Genomic DNA, 13,165 nt, shown 5'->3' with positions numbered 1-13,165 from the left:
ATTCTACATTTATTTTACAGTTATTTAATACACTATATTACATAGAAAAACAGCAAATCTTCATTTTGGAAAAGCTGGAACCAGCAAATGTCTGGCATGTTTCCTTGATAAATTATTTAAACTGTCACTTTTCGACAGACACAAAATAGCCGTCGATCTAACTTTGTCGTTGCACGCCAAGTAATAAGTAATGAACATGCACTTTGATGTTTTTTTTTTGCACAACAAAACTTGATTTTCCACGGTTTGTGCAACACCTCAGCGACAAGCCACTTTGTACCTAGAAGATGTCAATTCCATATTGTACATTCTTCAACATATCATAAATGTATGTGAGTGCTTACCATGTGATTTTGGTCTTTGTTGGATGGGAGTGACTGACTTTTCTTCCACCTCTCTCAGGTCACCACTCCCTGTGTATCCAGTCTATGGACGGGATGCTGATGTTCTTTGAGCAGGACAGCTACACCTTTGGCAGGTTCCTGCCTGGTTTCCTGCTGCCCGGCCCATTGGTCTACAACTCCAGAACAGACAGCTTCCTCACGGTTTCCTCTGCACGCCAGCTGGAGAGCTACAAGTAGGTTTTTGGATAAAGCCTCCTTAATGTTGTTTGCTTTAATGCTTAATTTATGATGTTCTCCTGCAATGATCTAATGCTGGTCAGATATACTCCCCTTCTCTCATCTTACCCAGACACTAATATAACAGGTACAAAATAACACATTACTTATCGGGGGTGGAAATATATTTTAGGAACATTTCAAAACATCCAAAACCACTCTAGTCTCGCCAAAAAACGTTCAGCCAGATAATTGTAACACAGTCAATACAGTCAGTTCCCTAAAGAACTGACTTATTTTCTAGGATACAGTGCCTTGCAAAAGTATTCACCCCCCTTAGCATTTTTCATGTTTTGTTGCCTCACAACCTGGAATCAGCATGGATTGTTTGAGGATTTGCATCATTTAATTTACAGAACATGCCCACAACTTTGAAGATGTTTTTGTATTGTGAATCAAACAACAAATAGGACAAAATAACAGAAAAAGTCAATGTACCCCCCTAAAGTCAATACTTTGTAGAGCCACCTTTTGCGGCAATCACAGCTCCAAGTCGCTTTGGATAAGTCTCTTTGAGCTTGCCACATCTTACCACTGGGATTTTTGTCCATTCCTCCTTGCAAAACTGCTCCAGCTCCTTCAAGTTGGATGGTTTGCGCTTGTGAACAGCAATCTTTAAGTCTGACCACAGATTTTCTATTGGATTGAGGTCTGGGCTTTGACTAGGCCATTCCAACACATTTACATGTTTCCCCTTAAACCACTCAAGTGTTGCTTTAGCAGTGTGTTTGGGGTCATTGTCCTGCTTGAATGTGAACCTCCGTCCTAGCCTCAAATCACGCACAGAGTGGTACAGGTTTTGCTCAAGAATATCCCTGTATTTAGCACCATCCATCTTTCCCTCAACTCTGACCAGTTTCCCAGTCCCGGCTGCTGAAAAACATCCCCACAGCATGATGCTGCCACCACCATATCTCCATGTTTGATGGTGTTCTTTGGGTGATGTGATGTGTTGGGTTTGCGCCGGACATAGCGTTTCCTTTGATGGCCGAAAAGTTCAATTTTAGTCTCATCAGACCAGAGCACCTTCCTCCATACATTTTGGGAGTCTCCCACATGCCTTTTTGAAAACTCAAAACGTGCCATTTTGTTTTTTGCTGAAAGTAATGGCTTTCTTCTGGCCACTCTGCCATAAAGCCCAACTCTATGGAGCGTACGGCTTATTGTCGTCCTATGTACAGATACTCCAGTCTCTGCTGTGGAACTCTGCAGCTCCTCCAGGGTTACCTTAGGTCTCTGTGCTGCCTCTCTGATTAATGCCCTCCTTGCCCGGTCCGTGAGTTTTGGTGGGCGGCCGTCTCTTGGCAGGTTTGCTGTTGTGCCATGTTCTTTCCATTTGGTTATGATATATTTGATGGTGCTCCTGGGGATCATCAAAGATTTGGATATTTTTTATAACCTAACCCTGACTTGTACTTCTCAACAACATTGTCCCTTACTTGTTTGGAGAGTTCCTTGGTCTTCATGGCAGTGTTTGGTTAGTGGTGCCTCTTGCTTAGGTGTTGCAGCCTCTGGGGACTTTCAAAAAAGGTGTGTATATGTAATGACAGATCATGTGACACTTAGATTGCACACAGGTGGACATCATTTCACAATTATGTGACTTCTGAAGGTAATTGGTTGCACCAGAGCTTTTTATGGGCTTCATAACAAAGGGGGTGAATACATACGCACATGCCAATTTTCAGTTTTTTATTTCTAAAAAATAATTTTATGTATATATTTTTCTCATTTCACTTCACCAGCTTAGACTATTGTGATCTGATCCATCCATCCATCCATCCATCCATCCATCCATCCATCCATCTTCTTCCGCTTATCCGGTAATGGGTCGCCGGGGTAGCGGCTCCAGCAGGGGACCCCAAACTTTCCTTTCCCGAGCCACATTAACCAGCTCCGACTGGGGGATCCCGAGGCGTTCCCAGGCCAGGTTGGAAATATAATCCCTCCACCTAGTCCTGGGTCTTCCCCGAGGCCTCCTCCCAGCTGGACGTGCCTGGAACACCTCCCTAGGGAGGCGCCCAGGGGGCATCCTTACCAGATGCCCGAACCACCTCAACTGGCTCCTTTCGACGCGAAGGAGCAGCGGCTCTACTCCGAGCTCCTCACGGATGACTGAGCTTCTCACCCTATCTCTAAGGGAGACGCCAGCCACCCTCCTGAGGAAACCCATTTCGGCCACTTGTACCCTGGATCTCGTTCTTTCGGTCATGACCCAGCCTTCATGACCATAGGTGAGGGTAGGAACGAAAACTGACCGGTAGATTGAGAGCTTTGCCTTCTGGCTCAGCTCTCTTTTCGTCACAACGGTGCGATAAATTGAGTGTAATACCGCACCCGCTGCGCCGATTCTCCGACCAATCTCCCGCTCCATTGTCCCCTCACTCGCGAACAATACCCCAAGGTACTTGAACTCCTTCACTTGGGGTAAAGACTCATTCCCTACCTGGAGAAGGCACTCCATCGGTTTCCTGCTGAGAACCATGGCCTCCGATTTAGAGGTGCTGATCCTCATCCCAGCCGCTTCACACTCGGCTGCGAACCGATCCAGTGAGTGCTGAAGGTCACAGGCCGACGATGCCATCAGGACCACATCATCTGCAAAAAGCAGCGATGAGATCCCTAGCTCACCAAACTGTAACCCCTCTCCACCCCGACTACGCCTCGATATCCTGTCCATAAATACTGCAAACAGGATTGGTGACAAAGCGCAGCCCTGGCGGAGGCCAACTCTCACCTGAAACGAGTCCGACTTACTGCCGAGAACCCGGACACAGCTCTCGCTTTGGTCGTACAGAGATTGGATGGCCCTGAGAAGGGACCCCCTCACCCCATACTCCCGCAGCACCTCCCACAGTATCTCCCGGGGGACCCGGTCATACGCCTTCTCCAGATCCACAAAGCACATGTAGACCGGTTGGGCATACTCCCAGGCTCCCTCCAGGATCCTTGCGAGAGTAAAGATCTGGTCCGTTGTTCCACGACCAGGACGGAATCCGCATTGTTCCTCTTCAACCTGTGGTTCGACTATCGACCGAACCCTCCTTTCCAGCACCTTGGAGTAGACTTTACCGGGGAGGCTGAGAAGTGTGATACCCCTGTAATTGGCACACACCCTCTGGTCCCCCTTTTTGAAAAGGGGAACCACCACCCCGGTCTGCCACTCCTTAGGCACCGTCCCCGACTTCCACGCAATGTTGAAGAGGCGTGTCAACCAAGACAACCCCTCCACACCCAGAGCTTTAAGCATTTCTGGACGGATCTCATCAATCCCTGGGGCTTTGCCACTGTGGAGTTGTTTAACTACCTCAGCAACTTCCACCAGGGAAATTGACGACAATCCCCCATCATCCTCCAGCTCTGCCTCTACCATAGAGGGCGTATTAGTCGGATTTAGGAGTTCCTCAAAGTGCTCCTTCCACCGCCCTATTACCTCCTCAGTTGAGGTCAACAGCGTCCCATCCTTACTGTACACAGCTTGGATGGTTCCCCGCTTCCCCCTCCTGAGGTGGCGAACGGTTTTCCAGAAGCACCTTGGTGCCGACCGAAAGTCCTTCTCCATGTCTTCTCCGAACTTCTCCCACACCCGCTGCTTTGCCTCTTTCACGGCAGAGGCTGCAGCCCTTCGGGCCCTTCGGTACCTTGCAACTGCCTCCGGAGTCCTCTGGGATAACATATCCCGGAAAGACTCCTTCTTCAGTCGGACGGCTTCCCTGACCACCGGTGTCCACCACGGTGTTCGTGGGTTACCGCCCCTTGAGGCACCTAAGACCCTAAGACCACAGCTCCCCGCCGCAGCTTCAGCAATGGAAACTTTGAACATTGTCCACTCGGGTTCAATGCCCCCAGCCTCCACAGGGATGCACGAAAAGCTCCACCGGAGGTGTGAGTTGAAAGTCTGTCGGACAGGGGCCTCCTCCAGACGCTCCCAATTTACCCGCACTACCCGTTTGGGCTTACCAGGTCTGTCCAGAGTCTTCCCACACCCTCTGACCCAACTCACCACCAGATGGTGATCAGTTGACAGCTCTGCCCCTCTCTTCACCCGAGTGTCCAAAACATACGGCCTCAGATCAGATGAAACGATTATAAAATCGATCATTGACCTTTGGCCTAGGGTGCTCTGGTACCAAGTACACTTATGAGCATCCCTATGTTCGAACATGGTGTTCGTTATAGACAATCCATGACTAGCACAGAAGTCCAACAACAAACAACCACTCTGGTTTAGATCAGGGAGGCCGTTCCTCCCAATCACGCCTCTCCATGTGTCTCCATCATTTCCCACGTGCGCGTTGAAGTCCCCCAGCAGAACTATGGAGTCCCCCACTGGAGCCCCATACAGGACTCCATTCAAGGTCTCCAAGAAGGCCGAATACTCCGAGCTCTTGTTTGGTGCATACGCACAAACAACAGTCAGAGTTTTCCCCCCCACAACCCGCAGGCGTAGGGAGGCGACCCTCTCATGCACCGGGGTAAACTCCAACGTAGCGGCGCTCAGCCGGGGGCTTGTGAGTATCCCCACACCCGCCCGGCGCCTCACACCCTGGGCAACTCCGGAGAAGAAAAGAGTCCAACCCCTATCCAGGAGTATGGTTCCAGAACCGAGACTGTGCGTAGAGGTAAGCCCCACCAGATCCAACTGGTAGCGCTCCACCTCCCGCACAAGTTCCGGCTCCTTCCCCCACAGAGAGGTGACGTTCCACGTCCCCAGAGCCAGCGTCTGCTTCCCGGGTCTGGTCCGTCGAGGCCCCTGACCTTCACTGCCACCCATGTGGCAGCGCACCCGACCCCAGCGGTTCCTCCCACAGGTGGTGGGCCCATGGGTTAGAGAGAGAGGTGCCACGTAGCTTTTTCGGGCTGTGCCCGGCCGAGCTCTGTGGCAAACCCGGCCACCAGGCGCTCGCTGACGGGCCCTCCATCTGGGCCTGGCTCCAGATGGGGGCCCCGGGCTTCCTCCGGGCAGGGTCACTCCATCTCTACCTCGTTTTTTCATAGGGTTTTTGAACCATTCTTTGTCTGGCCCCTCCCCTGAGACCACTTTGCCTTGGGAGACCCTACCAGGAGCACAAAGCTCCAGACAACACAGCCCTCAGGTTCATAGGGACACACAAACCTCTCCACCATGATAAGGTGATGGTTCCAGGAGAGGGTGATCTGATCCATCACATACAATTCAGATTAAAAAAAACATTAAACTAAAGGCTGTAATGTAACAAAATAGGTAAACAGCCAAGGGGGGTGAATACTTTTGCAAGGCACTGTATATGTAATTTGTTTGAATTATTTGTCATGGAGTGTGTTGCAATGAAATAATTGATGTACTTTGGCTAAATTATTGCTAAAAAGAAAATAAAGCATATCATGAATTGCTTTTTAAGTAATAAAAGAGCAAAGTAAAACATATGTATTTTAGAGATTGTTAGATTGAGGTTGGTTAACACCAATGTCCCCAAATGAAAACACATCACTTCAAAAGTTTTAGTCTGTAAGCTGTAGCAGCTATGAAGTTATCTGAGGATACCTGGTGTTATCCATTGTCTTCAGTTTCAGCTGCTGATGGTTAGTGAGCGGCGCTGAACCATCTTAAAGGCATCTGATCTCACTGCAGATCTCGCCTGGATGGACCAAAACAGATACACACACCCACACACAGTTTGATTGGAAAATATCTCCCTTTAATGTGAGCACATGCACACTGCCTATTTCCCTCTGGCACAGGCATGGAGAGCTATCAGAAGTCTCACAGGCTGCGTGGGTGTACGGTATGCGTGTCTGTAGTTTTCTTTCCCAGCTGTTTGTTATCTGGATGCCCCCCACCAGTATCAAGAGATTCTCCAGACTAGTTATCACCGTGGAAACACTGACTTCACTACTCTCCCTGGACACACAGCCCTTTGATGCATATTCTGTAAATGACATATAGCAGATACTGTGTACCTTTTAGATATGCAACAACACTGCATTACTTATAGCAATAAGCTTTTATTTACATTACAGTGTGAAGTGTATACACCCCGAACTAACATATCATTTTTGGTTGAAATGGTTTCATTTAAAGAGATGTATGTAGAAAGCAATATTTCAATCTGCTCTGTCTGGGCAGTCCACTCTTGTCCACCGCACTGTATACATTATAATCTGTACAGCATACAGCAACCTCTGTCCTTTTCGACCCTAAATATTCACCTTTCTTTGAAGTTTGCTCGAGATAATTCTTACATCGTTCTTAAAGGGCAGGTACAAGCATTCTCATTCTCTTACCTGTTGTGGTATCTAGCCATGCAGATTCACGTCTTAAGGGAAGTCTTGAAGAGAGAAACTTTTATTCAACCAGGCACTGATGTGTTATGGTTTCACCGACTGTTTTATTTATTTATTTATATATAGTGTGAGGAAAATAAGTATTTGAACACCCTGCTATTTTGCAAGTTCTCCCACTTAGAAATCATGGAGGGGTCTGAAATTGTCATTGTAGGTGCATGTCCACTGTGAGAGACATAATCTAAAAAAAAAAAAATCCAGAAATCACAATGTATGATTTTTTAACTATTTATTTGTATGATACAGCTGCAAATAAGTATTTGAACACCTGAGAAAATCAATGTTAATATTTGGTACAGTAGCCTTTGTTCACAATTACAGAGGTCAAATGTTTCCTGTAGTTTTTCACCAGGTTTGCACACACTGCAGGAGGGATTTTGGCCCACTCCTCCACACAGATCTTCTCTAGATCAGTCAGGTTTCTGGGCTGTCGCTGAGAAACACGGAGTTTGAGCTCCCTCCAAAGATTCTCTATTGGGTTTAGGTCTGGAGACTGGCTAGGCCACGCCAGAACCTTGATATGCTTCTTACAGAGCCACTCCTTGGTTATCCTGGCTGTGTGCTTCGGGTCATTGTCATGTTGGAAGACCTAGCCTCGACCCATCTTCAATGCTCTAACTGAGGGAAGGAGGTTGTTCCCCAAAATCTCGCAATACATGGCCCCGGTCATCCTCTCCTTAATGCAGTGCAGTCGCCCTGTCCCATGTGCAGAAAAACACCCCCAAAGCATGATGCTACCACCCCCATGCTTCACAGTAGGGATGGTGTTCTTGGGATGGTACTCATCATTCTTCTTCCTCCAAACACGGTTAGTGGAATTATGACCAAAAAGTTCTATTTTGGTCTCATCTGACCACATGACTTTCTCCCATGACTCCTCTGGATCATCCAAATGGTCATTGGCAAACTTAAGACGGGCCTTGACATGTGCTGGTTTAAGCAGGGGAACCTTCCGTGCCATGCATGATTTCAAACCATGACGTCTTAGTGTATTACCAACAGTAACCTTGGAAACGGTGGTCCCAGCTCTTTTCAGGTCATTGACCAGCTCCTCCCGTGTAGTTCTGGGCTGATTTCTCACCTTTCTTAGGATCATTGAGACCCCACGAGGTGAGATCTTGCATGGAGCCCCAGTCCGAGGGAGACTGACAGTCATGTTTAGCTTCTTCCATTTTCTAATGATTGCTCCAACAGTGGACCTTTTTTCACCAAGCTGCTTGGCAATTTCCCCGTAGCCCTTTCCAGCCTTGTGGAGGTGTACAATTTTGTCTCTAGTGTCTTTGGACAGCTCTTTGGTCTTGGCCATGTTAGTAGTTGGATTCTTACTGATTGTATGGGGTGGACAGGTGTCTTTATGCAGCTAACGACCTCAAACAGGTGCATCTAATTTAGGATAATAAATGGAGTGGAGGTGGACATTTTAAAGGCAGACTAACAGGTCTTTGAGGGTCAGAATTCTAGCTGATAGACAGGTGTTCAAATACTTATTTGCAGCTGTATCATACAAATAAATAGTTAAAAAATCATACATTGTGATTTCTGGATTTTTTTTTTTTAGATTATGTCTCTCACAGTGGACATGCACCTACGATGACAATTTCAGACCCCTCCATGATTTCTAAGTGGGAGAACTTGCAAAATAGCAGGGTGTTCAAATACTTATTTTCCTCACTGTATGTATATATATATATATATATATATATATATATATATATATATATATATATATATATATATATATATATATATATATATATATATATCAGATGACGGGGTCAGGGCTTCACTGACTGTTATACATTTCATATCAGATGACTGGTCAAACTGTTCTGCCTCGCTCAGTTTATTTAGCCTGTTGGACCGTCTCCTGTCCTGATGAATGAGAGCTTGATTTTGTGTGTGTGTGTGTGTGTGTGTGTGTTGGCGTCAGCTTTGAGATTTTAGTTTGTGTTTACCCATGACACTGAGAGAGCATATGTAGTGTGTGTTTGTATAATTTGTGTTTGTGTGTGTGTGTGCATGCTGTGGCTATGTATATGCTTGTATGATGTAGCCTATATGTTTAAGGTAAATGAGTGTTTGTTTGTGGAGCTTTTCAGAGAGATCCTCTTTCATATAAATGAGAACACACTGTCGGGGCCTACCAAAACTTTGTCCATGCATGTGAGAGCGCACACACCATGTCCACCACAAGCACTTTTAAATGGCAAACAACAAAAAAAAAACCTCTCCACGTTCTCAAGAGTTTGTCTATGCCAGTGGTCTGTGTGTGTGCGTCTTGTTCTCCATCCTCATATGTTAGGCATGCAGGTGAATAATCAGATTTTTGTGGTTTTTCCATTTTTCTCGCACACACAGTGCTTTGTGTTATTTTTACCCTCTTTCATTATACTTAAATCAACATCCAACCAATTTCTGGTGGATTTAACTGAACACACACAGTCACACATACACACACATGCATGTCCAGTTTTAATTCATTCATGCTGCCTCACATCCCATCATTAATAAGACATTTAAGTGAAGGCTGGAATAGCAATACCAAAACAGAATGAAAGAATACAGTTATTTTATGGTGTTGTTTTAGTATTATTAGGCTGAATTTAATCCATTCACTCATGCAGGAGTGGGTCTGTCGATCCGTTGAGTCTTGCTTTAAAAGCTTAAAACCGCTGACATGTTTAATATATATTTTAGTCAATTTTCTTCCCCGGGAAATCCACGGTGTGATGAAAAGGTTTCTTTAGTGGCAGTCATCCATAACGCAGCTTGTTAGTCTGCTCTCCATTTCTCATAGAAGCTCAGCAGGTACCACTACTGTACAGAAGAGTTGAAAACTATAAATGTTGCATTGCAAAAATCAGTTTAAAACACTTGCATTTGCTGTTTTATGCACAATTTAATGAGGAATTAGTGTTACTTTTAGGGTCACCTATGCTAATTTGATTTATAAGGGTATAAAACTGAAATGTTTTAGGCAATGGGATGGCAGTAATGTGACAATTTCTTCCTCTATACAAAACATTTAAAATGAATAAACAAAGGTAAGGAAGAAAAAGTCTTTATAAAATACCAATGAAGACCTGATGGCGCTTGAAATGTATTTTACATTTATCTTGCTTCACTCTAAAAAAAAAATATGATTAGTAATGGGGCCTTTTGGTGATTGAGTTGCCTGTGATGCATACAGAACCAAAGCTGTGTCCCAATTCCATTTTACATACTAACTCTAAACAGGTTTGAGTTAGTGCATTCACGCTGAATGCATCTAAACACAACTGTCAATATGCTAACATGCTCATAAGGCCAATGCTAACATGCTGATGTTTAGCAGGTAATTATAATCATCCTAATTTACGGTGTTAGTATGCTAACATTTGCTTATTCACAGTGAACACAGAGTACAGCTGAGGCTGATGGGAATTGTATTCATTTTGCAGGTATTTGGTCTGGCAGTATTGGACATTTCAAAAGTTTAACCTGATGATGGCCATAGATGAAAAGTAACGATATCGCCAAAGTTATTACAATTAATCCTGAGGAGTACATTAATGTCTGCACCAGATTTCATAGCAATCCATGTAATATTTAAGATATTTCAGTCTGAAAGTCATTGACCAACCAACAGACATTGCCTTCCCTAGAGCCGCTGCCCCATATTTACCTTCATAAAAAACTAACTACAGAAACAATGCTATTCCTATAAAGTACAGTGTATAGTGTTGTTGCATTGTTTACTAACCAATAAGGCAAACATTTCAAAACCCAGCAATTTTACTTACATGAAGTGCTCAAGGGTTAAACATGAAAAACTTGAACCCTTATACTGAATTCTTCAGTGAACACGTGCTGTTTTTTTCCGTCAGTTTGTCTAATTAGTTTTCTAACATCACCCAAATATTGCTTAACCCTTGTGTTGTCTTCCCGTCAACCTTCCTGACGTTTTTGACACCTTTTTTTCACAGTTTGTTTTTGCTTTTTCCAACGTTTTAAATTGTTAAATTTTTCTTGTACACATTTTCAGCGCTTATTTCTACGTCCCATATTTTCTGATATAAAACAAAAATTGAAAATGGGTCATTGTGTCCCGAAGTCAACACAAGGGTTAAACTACTAAACAAAAAAATGCCAAAGGTGAAAATTGTGTCTCCTGATGTAAAGATTGCTGCCAGCTTTGATTAACTGCAACACTGTATTACTGAATGAGAGTGGATAAATCAGCAGTTATTTAGCGGGCTGCAGTCCGGAGTCGGGCTGGGTCGGGGTTTGGAGCTCTCCGTTCATCCAGGTGTTCGAGGAGAAGGATAGATTCCCGCCAAGCCACTTCGACTGCCAGCTTCTTACTGGAAAAATCCTGATGCTGAAGATGCCAAAATCAACTGACCACAGATCAGTCTGACCACTTTATCCTCAGCCAGTTGCTAACAGCTCGCTGATTAAAACTGATAGACCACAGTTCCGGGGAACAGCAGGTCAGTCGCTTGTTGACTGACCTGACAGAAGCTGTAAAAGAGAGAGAGGATATGAGACGCTAGCTGTGGATTTTGTTAATAATGGACATGTTATACAGTGTTTGACTTTATTTAAATGTGAATAACTGATGTGTACTAGGATCTCTGCCCTGGCCTTACATTTGGAATTTCACTCAGGAAAATAGCTGGTGATGTTGTGGTCTTGGGCTAGTGGTAAAATAAGCAAAATTTGTAACCAGAGAGTCACTAATTTCAGTTTTTGGACTGAAATATCTGGAAGGAATGGTTAAATGGGAAATGCTCTCTGCATAGTGCAAAGCTTCCTTAAGCAAGGCAGTTCACTTCCAGGTCTTCCCAAGCAACCAATACGGTCAAAATACCTACTGAGTAAAAATGGACTGTTTCCAAGAATATTTAATCATAGCAGAGATAAACTTTGGATTCATTAAGTTGGATGCATATGGATTTAAAACTTTTACATGTCCGAAATAGCTTGGTGTTTGCTTGCAGAAACGGTTCAGAAAGCAACTTGCATATAAAACGGTGGCCGGAAAACAACACCCTAATAGTACGCTGTCCAGAGATTAAATATTATGCTAAGCAGCTGTCTGTGTCTATCTGACTCCCAGGTTTGAGACTCTGGCAGTGGCTACAGAGGCAGAGAGTCGACAGGATCCTGATCTGCCCCTCAAGACTGGAGGCAAAAGGCTGATGGTGAGTCCTAAACACAGCAGCTACCAGAGATAAACTGACAGTGTGTGTACGTAAGATCTAGGTCTGCCCCCTCTTAGTCGATGAGTCGGCTAATCAGTCGTTTTAGTCTTAATCGACAAAGATTTCTTTAGTTGATTAGTCACGTTTTATGCATTTTTCATGCTTAATGACTTATTTCCAAGAAACGTAAGCACTAGATTTAAAGTTGCGCTTTTGCATGATTCTTTGTGGAGAAACTCAGTTTTACAGATCAAATCATGTGTGTTAGTCGACTAAGAATTTCTTTAATCGAGGATAGCCCGAGAAAGATTCTGTTGGTTTTTGGCATTAATGCAGCTTTAACCTGAAATCTGAAGAATTTTGTTTTCCCCAGTCAAATTTAAACAATAGAGGAATCCATATTTTGGACAATTGTATCCTTTGTGACCTAGTTGGATTAGGTTCCTAAAACCATGCTTAACAACGCTAGCACAAACAAATATGTTGTTAGTTTGAGCATGTTAAAGGTCCGACAAACATTAATGTGCATAACATACATAACGTAACTGTGTTATTGGTTGTATGTGGGTAAGGTACAGTTAGTTGACAGCTAGTTCAAATTCAAATGCATTGGTATTCATCTATAGTATATACAGTTGAATGATATGTTCCTCTCGGGCCAAGACGGTCAACAATAGGTAAGCAAGCCCCCGAGAGGCCTACTGTAAAGTGCAAGTTCAACTGCACATACTATAACAGATATTAAATAATACAATAACTAAGAACTGCAAACAGCAGTTAGATTTAACGGTAAGATTAAAAACTTCTGCAATATTGTATAAACGATCGGCAGCAAAACTGTAGAATGAAGAATGTAAAAGAAACTTATGTACGAATGAAAGGCACCAGCACATTTACCCATAACCTTGAATCATATTGATCTTTATAATTAGTATGAATGTATTGAATGTCAGTTAGGAAAAATGTCCATGCCTTTTAGTACTCTTGCCATTTTCCAGAGAGCACTAACACTTTCAATTTTCCCACAGCACCACA

At 44.1% G+C, this 13,165-nt stretch overlaps 1 protein-coding gene across 2 annotated transcripts in view; it reads left to right on the top strand.

The window, feature by feature from the left end:
• The window catches only part of bbs9 (Bardet-Biedl syndrome 9), a 201,953-nt gene that overhangs the window by 13,763 nt on the left and 175,025 nt on the right, over positions 1-13,165 (top strand). For both annotated transcript variants that reach the window (XM_031298508.2, XM_031298507.2), the window contains exons 6-7: positions 403-577; positions 12,046-12,130. In XM_031298508.2, the coding sequence (XP_031154368.1) occupies positions 403-577; positions 12,046-12,130 (260 nt within the window). The remainder of the gene's footprint in view (positions 1-402; positions 578-12,045; positions 12,131-13,165) is intronic.

This window comes from Sander lucioperca, chromosome 10 (genome assembly GCF_008315115.2).
Source record: "Sander lucioperca isolate FBNREF2018 chromosome 10, SLUC_FBN_1.2, whole genome shotgun sequence".
Classification (NCBI taxonomy): domain Eukaryota; kingdom Metazoa; phylum Chordata; class Actinopteri; order Perciformes; family Percidae; genus Sander; species Sander lucioperca.
The sequence above is the reverse complement of the archived record's forward strand: the minus strand, read 5'-3'. Positions and strand labels throughout refer to the sequence as shown.